The 13,062-nt window shown below is 36.0% G+C and overlaps 1 protein-coding gene across 1 annotated transcript; it reads right to left on the minus strand.

Moving 5' to 3' along the window:
- Positions 1 to 3,005: 3,005 nt before the first annotated feature.
- On the minus strand, positions 3,006 to 3,941 carry LOC126934806 (olfactory receptor 10G7). Its single transcript, XM_050755626.1, has one exon. It carries the CDS (start codon positions 3,939 to 3,941, stop codon positions 3,006 to 3,008), a length of 936 nt encoding a protein of 311 aa, XP_050611583.1.
- Positions 3,942 to 13,062: the final 9,121 nt, after the last annotated feature.

Below are 13,062 nucleotides of genomic sequence, written 5' to 3' on the forward strand. Positions count from 1 at the left end.
ATAAGTACTGTCTCTGGAATTCTTTGAATTTACAACCTCTAGAAAGGTCTTTGAGTGTTATTGTGAGAAATAATACTGTAAGGAAAGGTCCAATAACAGATTTGTATAAAACTCCTGAAGGTTTCCTTTCTTGGACTTACTCGAGAAATGTAGGAGGGGTGGTGGTTACTTTTCCCTGATCTGAACTCTCCTCATGCTACTATTGAATAAGAGACGTTTCCTTCTCCATGTTAGGAAACAGATGTTTAACCGCCAGCACAAAACAAGGAATACAGTGACCAGTCCTCTTGCTTACTTAACTGTGTAGGCTTCTGCCTCTCCCAAGCTACACCTTCAACCAAATAATTTTACCTGAAACTTCCACAGGCGCTCAAACCAAACATTTCCAAAGTCAGACACTTTCATTCTACCCTAAGAACATATCCTTGTTACTTTCTCTATTTTGATAAGTTATATCACAATGGCCAAATCACATGAACTTCTCCACCAGCTTTGCTTCCTTACACAGTGGGCTCCTATTTGCCTTCCCTTTCCCTGCTCCCAATTCTCTCTGCTGTTGTCTGAACTTGGACTTTGGTGTTTTTCTTTCTTGACATACAGTCAAAAAAGCTCTTTAGTTGCTGCCCTAAAATTCACCTTCCTTCCGTCTGTCTTCCATGTTACCATCGGTTATGTCCCGAAATAAAAATACTATTATATTACAGTATTTCAATAACTCTCCAGAACTTGCAAGATAAAAATCCTTCTTCCTAGTATTGTATACAAATTTTGTCAAGATTTGTTTGATTTTTATAACTCATAAACTTATGAAGACTATACATCTTGTATATTGGGACTACAAACTTCTTAAAAGGAGGTCTTTGCCTGCTTATTTTGTTTTGTACTCATTGTACATAGGACACGATAGCCACTCAGTGTATATTTATTTATTGAATGGATAAATAGGTAGATTGAGCCAGGTTAAAATTAATTAACATACACTGGTGTTCAAACTGTATAGTATTTAACAAATACACACACATACAAGTGAGTAAAACTAGAAAAATCTGAATAAGATTTGTGGATTATAATAGTGTCAACATCCTAGTTGTGATATTACACTATAATTTTGCTAACTGTTATCATTAGGGGAAACTGAGCAAGGTATAACAAGGACTCTCACTGTGTTATTTCTTACAACTTCATGTGATTCTAAAATTATTTCAATAATGTTTTCAATTAAATAAAGATATTGGCATTCATCTTATATATCTTTGTCAATAAATTACTTTCAAAATGGTTGTGTGTGATACATATTGCTACAGTATTTTGAATCCTTTAGCATCTTTCTAAGTCAAAACTAATAATGGATCTCTCCTTGGGCACCCATTGCACTTACAACATTGTAACCTGGATAATGCAACATATTTTCCCCCTTGCCAGACAATGACTTTGGTGAATGCAGAGACCTTGTCTGTTGTTTTTGTGTATCTACTGTTTAGCATGTAACTTAACACCCAATAAATATCCCATAACATTTTAGGTAAACGTAAGTTAGATATAACAGTGTGATGTTACAGAGAAGTGTAAGAATCCAAGTGAATCCAATGACTAAGTAATTTTGCTTTATTTCTACCTCAGTTTTTTCCTTTGAGAAATGAGCTGAATTATATAATTGGTCCATACCAATCTGATTTCTTGGTGTGAAAACCAAGAATATACCTCTTATATTGATCATCGTGTCATGATTTACATAGGTTATGCTTACCAAGTCAGTACGTTTTTCTTCTCAATATCACTGCACAGTTTACTTAGAGTAAGATACGGAAAGTTAGCACTGAAGGAACATTCTCGCTAAAGCATCTTTGAAATGCAGCTGCTGCAAACCTGAGGAGTTTGAGAAATGCTTTTCAGCTCTAGCAGCTGCCTTCTAGTTTTGTTTTTCTCTTCATGGTATGCTAGGCAGAGTTGGCATGACCAGGATACCTGTGGTATTTAAATTAAGCATTTATTTTGAGAAAAATTATTTACACTTTAAATATATGTATTTATTTGGATGACAGATTATAAGGTTCATGGTCCAAGACTTACCTACCCAGAGAGTGTCCAGAGTCCATTTCATATACTTTAAGTCAAATGGATGTGACTTACAGACATAGTCTAATTACATGGGAAATATTATCTAGTACTTTGTTCTAAATTGAGGGATACTCTCAAATTTTTTGACTGCGTATTTTTGTCTCTAAGATTATTTGATCATTTTTGTATATTTATTATTTATCCTCTGGTAACTTATAAAAATAATTTTAAAATTGCTAAAAATGGAAACTTGGCATTGAGGATAAGAGATTGGCAGCTCCACAAATATGGAAGGAAAGTCTAGACAGTTGTTATCAGCGACCAATACAATGTGTGCAGTGTATAAAGTTCATAAATGGACAAATATTTACTCTCAGAGATCTTTCAGGTCTAAGTAAGAAAAAAATATTAAAGAGTTATGTGCTTTTTATTGGTTCACGAATGTGAATAAAGCCATTCTTCTTGAGAACCAAGCATTTTTGTCTAGTATTTTCTAAAGTAAAAAGTTTGTAATATGGGTATTAAATTATGTAGTTATTTATGAATGTTACAATGAATTTTTCAATATAGAAAATTTAAAACATGAAAAGAAAGATTTTCATAAGGCTTTGACTTAAATTACACAAAATAAACTGTAAGAACATTATACTGAATAGCAATTGTGGAAAATATTTATATAAGAAAAATAAACTACTTTTCTGATTACTTAATGGAACGTGAAAAGAATAGACTATTATCCTTTCTCTTAGATTATCACCATGAAATGGCTGCTTTAACTAGGATTCTAACAAACACTCTGCAGAAAAAAATGAAATATTAATTAACTGTCTGATTAAAAATTAAGACTGGATAATTGCAATGCTCCATTCAAATGTAATGCTCATATTGAAGGTTTAATTTATTTACAAATAAAAAAAGAAAAGTTAGCTATATCTGACTTTTCTTGACTATTTACCCTGAGAGAATACTGACCCATTTTTCAGTTTCAACAGAGCTTTCTTTACCTCCTTGTTTCTCAGGGTATACACAACAGGGTTGAAAAGAGGAGTCAGCGTGGTGTAGAAAATGGCCACAACCCCATCCACGGCGTCCCTGGAGCCTGGCCTCAGGTAAATGAAAAGACCAGGGCCAAAGAAGCAAAGGACCACGATACAGTGGGAGGCACAGGTCTGAAAGGCTCTGCGTCTCCCCTCTGAGGTGCGGATCCGCAGGATGGAACAGACGATGGACACATAGGACAGCACTATCAGGAGAAAGCAGCCCGAGGCCACTACTCCAATGTTCACAAAGATGACCATCTCGTTGGCTGAGGTGTCTGCACAAGCCAGTTTCAGGATGGGCGGTGCGTCACAGAAGTAGTGCTGGATCCGGTTGGGTCCACAGTAGGGCAAATGGAAAGTCAATATGGTCTGGACAGCGGAGTGCAGGGAGCCACTGAGCCAAGTGCCGATGGCCAGGAGAGCACACGCGCGCCCACTCATCATGCTGGTGTACCTGAGCGGGTAACTGATGGCCAGGTAGCGATCATAGGACATGACGGTGTAGAGGAAACACTCGGTGCTCCCCAGAAAGTGGAAAAAGTAGAGTTGAGCCACGCAACTGTGGAAGGAGATAGCCCTGCCACTTGGGGATGCCAAGGTCATCAGCATTTTGGGCACCGTGACAGTGGAGAGCCACATGTCAATGAAGGACAGGTTGGTGAGGAAGGAGTACATGGGGGTGTGGAGGTGAGAATCTACCCTGATCACCAGCAGGATGAGGAGGTTCCCCAGCACAGTGAGCACATAAATGACCAGGAAGATTCCAAAGAGTGGGGTGTCCAGCGTTGGGGCATGGGGAAGGCCCGTGAGGATGAACGCTGTCACGAGGCTGCTGTTGGACATTTCTTCTCATATATGAGGCTCTGTTCTTACAGAAAGGAAGGGAGGCAGCATTTACTGTGAGCATGTTTTATATGAAATATGGCAACTATATTTTTCTGATTGAGAACACTGGGGTTAAATTATTTTTTATATTTTATAAATTCCTTTTGCTTCAGTATGGGTCTTTGAAGAGGAATAGTACTTTCCTATTCCAGTACCAGAATAAGCCGTATACAGAAGAGGAGGAGATTTACATAAAATCAGCCAAATGTTGAAAAGAAGAACAAATTTTGTTTCCTGTTTTGTGTAGAATTGAAAAAGATATACTCAAATTAGCAACACTTAGGTGCTGGGAAGCTCTTTCCCGGGATAAGCCTTTATTCAAGCATCTTCTCTCTTTTTCTCTCAAACACACACATATATAGATATACATGCGCACACACATTCTCTCTGTCAACACATACACACACACACACACAAACACTTTCACACATACAGATTCAGTCTCTTGATCATTAGAGAATCTCTATTACAAATACAAATTTCTAAAGCAATCTTCATTCTGGCTGAGAGAAGGGGAGAAAACCGCCTTCTCAGAGCTCTCTGGCCAGCTGCATAACTAAGGCAGGATTCCAGCAGTGGTTTAGCGTTATGTGGAGCCGCTCTTCTGTTCCTTTGTCTTACCCTAGATCAGGGGTCCTCAAACCCCAGGTCAGGGACTGGTACCGGTCGGTGGCCTTTTAGGAACCAGTCGCACAGCATGAGGAGAGCTGCCAGCAAGCGAGCATCACCACCTGAGCCCAGCTTCCTGTCACATCAGCAGGGGCATTAGATTCTCATAGGAGTGGGAACCCTATTGTGAACCGCACATGTGAGGAATCTAGGTTGTGTGGTCCTTATGAGAATCTAACATCCTCCCCCTCACCACCCCAGACCCCACCCCAGGCCATGCAAAAATTGTCTTCCTCTGAACCAGAAACTGGTTCCTCGTGCCACAAAGGTTGGGTACCGCTGCCCTAGATCATACCTTCCTGGTCATATACAAAGTTTGACCCCCAAACTAACACAATAATGAACAGTACCGTCGTTTTCTTTAACTTCCCTTATTCTATGTCTCTTTCTATTTATACGTTTTTATTATTATTTACTTCCCTAGAATTTCAGGCAATTAAGCCTTCTCTTTCTAAAGTATGATCAAATAATCTCACAATACATTTTGAGATAGCCAAGAAGAATTGAAGCTGCTTGAGTAGTAAGAAAGACCAAACTTTCTCTGATGTTTGAGTTTCAGAACTGAATTAAAATAATAATCCAGTTATTATAAAAATACAATTGACCTTCTAAAAATAAAAAAGTTTATTTTGTTTCCATTATTTCTAGGATTTCTATTATTTCAAAGCTCAGACTCAAAGTTTTACTTTTTTTCTTTAACGTATGGACACAATGTCCCAGACATTATATTTTCAAGAGAAAATAAATTAAAATTTATGAAGAAATGTAGGGAAACGTGGTTGGAGACCTGGACCTCTAGATAGAAGAGAAAAGAAGCATTTCTTCATTAATTTCTAAAATGCTTCTGTCATACATTAGCAATACATTTTTATTTTGGGGGATCTGATGGAAGCAGACTTTTCCATCATGGAATTCAGCTGAAACTGAGTTGGAAACTCAGAGTTGCAATGCTAAGGTTTATAGAAAAAGCACTTCATTGATTTATGGTTTCACAACATTTTTAGTCTTCTACAGAACCACAAAAAATTGGCTCTGTAAGTCATGACTAAGATAATCTAGCTTCATTAGCCAAAGTTGATGAAAAATGAAGAGAAACAAAACTAAGACCATAAATACATCGCAATTACTTCCCCTCAAAAAGTATCTAATAATGAAAAATGCTGAAGTGTTGCCAGTTTTTGCTACTTACCAATTTTACAACTAGGTTTTGGATCATGAAGCAAAATTCAAGATTTAAAGAAAATGTCAGTTCTTGATGAGTAGTATAATTTTTCTTTTCTTGCAAAGATGAAACCACAGAAGAAACTCTTTTAAAATAGAACTTAATACGAGTTTGATATCTTAGGAGACACACTCTTGGCTCTAGAATCCTTATGAATGAAGATAATGTTTTGATATAATGATTAAACACTTAGAATTTTTTCCAAATGCATCTGTTAAAGTTGATTCTGCATTTGATGGCCATCATTCAATAAGCCTTTTTATTTAGCCAAAAATCAACTTCCAAAATTAATAACTATGACACTCTGGATTTGAAAACTTCTTGTGCAGGAAATGATTTTTTTCCTATTTCTTCTTTAAATTTAAAAATAGAAAATATGGGTTTTAGTTATAAAGAAGATAATTATCTGAAGAGGTGCATAGTCTCTCTGATAAATCTTTAACTTTCTGGTGAGTCACAAAAAGAAGCTCCAGATTTTCTGTGCTCCAGGGATGATCAGAATATTACTCCCTGTAGATAAACATCTTCCTAATTAAACTTCCTCCCTCTGGGGCTTGGCAGACTCTTACTGTGCAAGTTCCTGGCTGAGAATGGATGCTAGTTCAGAGACTTTCTGTTCTTCTCAGAGACTGTGCCTTTATACTTTCATATCGTCTAAACTTTAAAATGTATTTAAATTTTCTGTGAAACTTTCTTTTATTTTTTAGCTTTAATTAATACAATTAAAGAGAATGAAGGTATGCTTTTCTTCCATAATTAATATATTTCTTAGTTATTAGGAAAAAGCTTTTATGAAAACAACAAGAAAAACTGGTTTAACGTAGATGCCCAAAACACTGTTAGTTTTGGAGGACAATTGCAGTTTCATGAGCTTTTTGTGCTAATAGAAATGCTCTCATCTGCATATGGAAAATATAGTCCTATATGGAATGGAATTTGAAGAACTGAAGTCCCCTGAATTAATATTTTTTCCAATTAAATTACCAAATTACCAATTTTTCTGACTTATAGTATAAGGCATATTTAATCAATGTAAAATCACAATACTATTTTAGTAATTACTTACAATTTAGCTCCAGTTATATTTCAAAATCTCTTTATCAAATATATGCTATCAATTTTTGTTAATTGAAACTTCTATCCAATTTTCTGTACTTACCTTTGTGAATACTATTAACTTGTGTTTTCAGTTTAACTTATCAATGTTCTTGGTATACAGTATACAGTTATATGATCTTTATAAAATGATACTTTTGTCTTTCTTTCCAAAAGTAAACATTTGTTATCTTTCTTTTCTATCTTGCTGCATTGGTAGAAAACACTATTGTTGCCCACCTAGCTATGGTTTAGGAATTACTTAGGTCTGTTGTGAGTGCTAGATGACTTGTCTGTGCCTTTTTCCAGGAAGAGGAGGTCAATAGTAACATTTACTGAGTTTTAACTTCTTCAAGAAAAAGAAGGGAATTATCCATCATTTTTGGTTGTTTCACTAAAACCCAGGGGGATTCTACATGATAAACAAGCCAGAACCTCTAAACACCATCAAGAATTCTTCATTGATAGTTCTTTGCATATGGAAAAAGGCATAGCTGAATCCACCCACATAGTCTGGTCACTTGTTGATACTGTAACAAAGACTAGAGAAGGGTAGAAGTCCAGGCACTCCTGTTTACCAACAATATTCATCATTGGGCCTCCTCTGCCACTGAGCCATTTCTCTGTTTTTTTCACAATTACTTTTGCTATTCAAAGTCTTTTGCATGCCCATATAAATTTTACACACAAAAAATGTTTATTTACACACACAAAAGCCTGCTGTGATTTTGATTGGAATTGCATTCCATCTATCAATAAATTTGGGAGAATTGATATCTTAATAATTCCATATTGTTTGATCACAAATACTGTTGATCTCTTTTGTTTCTCTGAACAATGTTGTATAGTTTCCGTGTTCATATCCAGTACATTTTGTCAGATTTATCACTAGGAATATTTTATTCTGATGCTATTTTAAATAGTACTTTTAAAATTTCAACTTCCAACTATTTGTTGTTAATATATAGAGTTGATTAATTATTGCATATCAATCTCATATCATACAACTCAGCTAAAGTCACTTATTAGTTCTTATAGCCTTTTTAGATATTCCATCAGATTTTCTACATAGATGACCATGTTGTGTGCAAACATGATAGTTTACTTCTCATTTACAATCTAGATTCCTTTTACTTCTTTCTCTTAGCTAATTTTTCTGTCTAGAAACTGTAGTTCAATGTTGAATAGAAGTGGTGGCAGGAGACATGCTAGGTTCTTGATCTTAGGGAAAAATATCTAGTTTTTTACTGCTAAGCATGACATCAGCAGTGGGTTGTTTTATGGTGTTCGTTTTGTTTTTCTGTTTAATAAATGAGATTGGTTCCTTCTATCCCCTAGTTAGCTGAGAAATTTTTTTTTTTTTTTTTTTTTTTTTTTTTTTACCAGAAATGGCTTTTGCAATTTGTAGATTGCCTTTTCTGCATCTATTGAGACAATCACATAGTTTTTCTTTTTTAGTTTGTTAATACGGCAAATTATATTGCTTGAGTACTGAATGTTAAACTATACTTACATTCCTGGAATCAACCTGGTTGATCATGATGCAAATCATCTTTTTCATATGTGTTAAATTCAATTTGGTATAATTTTGTTAAGAATTTTAATATATTTGTTTATAAGGAATATAAATTGATAGCTCTTCAACTCCAAGACATATAATTGTCAGATTCACCACAGTTGAAATGAAGGAAAAAATGTTAAGGGCAGCCAGAGAGAAAGGTCGGGTTACACACAAAGGGAAGCACATCAGACTAACAGCAGGTCTCTCAGCAGAAACTCTCCAAGCCAGAAGAGAGTCGGGACCAATATTCAACATTCTTAAAGAAAAGAATTTTCAACCCAGAATTTCATATCCAGCCAAACTAAGTTTCATAAGTGAAGGAGAAATATAATCCTTTACAGACAAGCAAATGCTTAGAGATTTTGTCACCACCAGGCCTGCCCTACAAGAGATCCTGAAGGAAGCACTAAACATGGAAAGGAACAACAGGTACCAGCCATTGCAAAGACATGTCAAAATGTAAAGTCCATCGATGCTAGGAAGAAACTGCATCAACTAGCAAGCAAAATAACCAGCTAATATCATAATGACAGGATCAAGTTCACACATAACGATATTAACCTTAAATGTAAAGGGACTAAATGGTTCAATTAAAAGACACAGATTGGCAAATTGGATAAAGAGTCAAGACCCATCAGTCTGCTGTATTCAGGAGACCCATCTCACATGCAGAGATACACATAGGCTTAAAATAAAGGGATGGAGGGAGATCTACCATGCAATGGAAAACAAAAAAAAGCAGGGGCTGCAATCCTAGTCTTTGATAAAACAGCCTTTAAACCATCAAAATCAAAAGAGACAAAGAAGGCCATTACATAATGGTAAAGGGATTAATTCATCAGGAAGAGCTAACTATTCTAAATATATATGCACCCAATACAGGAGCACCCAGATTCATAAAGCAAGTCCTTAGAGACTTACAAAGAGACTTAGACTCCCATATAATAATAATAGGAGGCTTTAACACTCCACTGTCAACATTAGACAGATCAATGAGACAGAAAGTTAACAAGGCTATCCAGGAATTGAACTCAACTCTGCACCAAGCGAACCTAATAGACATCTACAAACTCTCCAACCCAAATCAACAGAATAGACATTCTTCTCAGCACCACATGGTACTTATTCCAAAATTGACCACATAGATGGAAGTAAAGCACTCCTCAGCAAATGTAAAAGAACAGAAATTACAACAAACTGTCTCTCAGACCACAGTGCAATTAAACTAGAACTCAGAACTAAGAAACTCAATCAAAACCACTCAACTACGTGGAAACTGAACAACCTGCTCCTGAATGACTACTGGGAACATAATGAAATGAAGGCAGAAATAAAGATGTTCTTTGAAACCAATGAGAATAAAATTACAACATATCAGAATCTCTGGGACACATTTAAAGCAGTGTGTACAGGGAAATTTATAGCACTAAATGCCCACAAGAGAAAGCTGGAAAGATCTAAAATTGACACCCTAACATCACAATTAAAAGAACTAGAGAAGCAAGAGCAAACACATTCAAAAGCTAGCCGAAGGCAAGAAATAACTAAGATCAGAGCAGAACTGAAGGAGATAGAGACACAAAAAAACCCTCCAAAAAATCAATGAATCCAGGAGTTGTTTTTTTGAAAAGATCAACAAAATTGACAGACCACTAGCAAGACTAATAAAGAAGAAAAGAGAGAAGAATCAAATAGATGCAATAAAAAATGATAAAGGGGATATCACCACCAACCCCACAGAAACACAAACTACCATCAGAGAATATTATAAACACCTCTACGCAAATAAACTAGAAAATCTAGAAGAAATGGACAATTTCCTGGACACTTACACTCTCCAAAGACTAAACCAGGAAGAAGTTGAATCCCTGAATAGACCAATAGCAGGCTCTGAAATTGAGGCAATAATTAATAGCCTACCAACCAAAAAAAGTCCAGGACCTGACAGATTCACAGGCGAATTCTACCAGAGGTACAAGGAGGAGTTGGTACCATTCCTTCTGAAACTATTCCAATCAATGGAAAAAGAGGGAATCCTCCCTAACTCATTTTACGAGGCCAACATCATCCTGATACCAAAACCTGACAGAGATACAACCAAAAAAGAGAATTTTAGACCAATATCCCTGATGAACATCGATGCAAAAATCCTCAATAAAATACTGGCAAACCGAATCCAGCAGCACATCAAAAAGCTTATCCACCATGATCAAGTGGGCTTCATCCCTGGGATGCAAGGCTGGTTCAACATATGCAAATCAATAAACGTAATCCAGCATATAAACAGAACCAAAGACAAAAACCACATGATTATCTCAATAGATGCAGAAAAGGCCTTTGACAAAATTCAACAGCCCTTCATGCTAAAAACTCTCAATAAATTCGGTATTGATGGAACGTATCTCAAAATAATAAGAGCTATTTATGACAAACCCATAGCCAATATCATACTGAATGGGCAAAAACTGGAAGCATTTCCTTTGAAAACTGGCACAAGACAGGGATGCCCTCTCTCACCACTCCTATTCAACACAGTGTTGGAAGTTCTGGCTAGGGCAATCAGGCAAGAGAAAGAAATAAAGGGTATTCAGTTAGGAAAAGAAGAAGTCAAATTGTCCCTGTTTGCTGATGACATGATTGTATATTTAGAAAACCCCATTATCTCAGCCCAAAATCTCCTTAAGCTGATAAGCAACTTCAGCAAAGTCTCAGGATACAAAATCAATGTGCAAAAATCACAAGCATTCTTATACACCGGTAACGGACAGAGAGCCAAATCATGAATGAACTCCCATTCACAATAGCTTCAAAGAGAATAAAATACCTAGGAATCCAACTTACAAGGGATGTAATGGACCTCTTCAAGGAGAACTACAAACCACTGCTCAGTGAAATAAAAGAGGATGCAAACAAATGGAAGAACATACCATGCTCATGGATAGGAAGAATCAATATTGTGAAAATGGCCATACTGCTCAAAGTAATTTATAGATTCAATGCCATCCCCATTAAGCTACCAATGACTTTCTTCACAGAATTGGAAAAAACTGCTTTAAAGTTCATATGGAATGAAAAAAGACACCGCATTGCCAAGACAATCCTAAGTCAAAAGAACAAAGCTGGGGGCATCACGCTACCTGACTTCAAACTATACTACAAGGCTACAGTAACCAAAACAGCATGGTACTGGTACCAAAACAGAGATATAGACCAATGGAACAGAACAGAGCCCTGAGAAATAATACCACACATCTACAGCCATCTGATCTTTGACAAACCTGATAAAACTTGGATGCAGCTGGAAACCATCATTCTCAGAAAACTATCGCAGGAACAGAAAACCAAACACCACCTGTTCTGACTCATAGGTGGGAATTGAACAATGAGATCACTTGGACACAGGAAGGGGAGCATCACACACCGGGTCCTATTGTGGGGAGGGGGTAGGGGGAAGGGATAGCATTAGGAGATATACCTAATGTAAATGATGAGTTAATGGGTGCAGCATACCAACATGGCACATGTATGTATATGTGACAAACCTGCACGTTGTGCATATGTACCCTAGAAATTAAAGTATAATTTTAAAAAATGAGTTTTAGGTTTTTTTTTGTTTTAATAAACTCTTTAATATACCTGATATTTACTGGATTACAGGTGGAAATGTAATTTCTGCTTATCTCATAAAACTAAACTGTTGTTTTATCGTTTTTTCAATTTTTTATATTTTAAAGACAAGGTCTTGCTCTGTTGTTCAGCCTGGAGTGCAGTAGCATGATCATAGCTCACTGTAACCTTGAACTCCTGGCCTGAAGTGATCCTCCCACCTCACCTTCCCAAAGTGCTGGGATTAAAGGCATGAGCCACTATGCTCAACTTCATTATTCAATATTTAATGCATTACCAATATTAAATTACCTGTAGGTTGCTAGAATAAACTGAATAGTCATTGGGATGGGGCATTTAGTATTTCTTATATTTCATTTGCTTGAAATTTTTTCAGAGATCACATCTATTTTAATTAAGGATTTAGTGGCATGTTTTTGGAATTAATTTTAGTTTCAGATTTGTTACTCTTATAAAATGAATTGGATAAACATTCTATGCTCTAGAAAGAAAAACACAGGAGGAACAGCTGTTTCTTGAAATAGACTACAAGGTCATTTGATTCTAATATAATTTTTATACTTAATTCTTGGAAAATGGTTTTTAATTGTTTCATGAGCCTTAATCTATTTAGATTTTAATTTTTTTCTTGGGTTGTTCTTGTGATTAATACGTTTCTAATTAAAAAGTCCATTTTATATAGATCAGTGGCTTTCATACTTTAGTTATATTAAATTACCTTGTGTCTGTGAAGAGTGAGATACTACAAATTTAAAACACAGGTTTGTCTGTGTCATCCTCCACCGCTTGTCACCCTTCAGCCATATTATAGCAAGTTTCTTCTTATTTTCTTCCTTTTTTATAATCATAAGCAAAAACAGTTGCTGAATATAAAAACATGTAAGTGTTCTGAAACCAATAGTATT

This window comes from Macaca thibetana, chromosome 14, assembly GCF_024542745.1.
Source record: "Macaca thibetana thibetana isolate TM-01 chromosome 14, ASM2454274v1, whole genome shotgun sequence".
In the NCBI taxonomy this organism is placed as follows: domain Eukaryota; kingdom Metazoa; phylum Chordata; class Mammalia; order Primates; family Cercopithecidae; genus Macaca; species Macaca thibetana.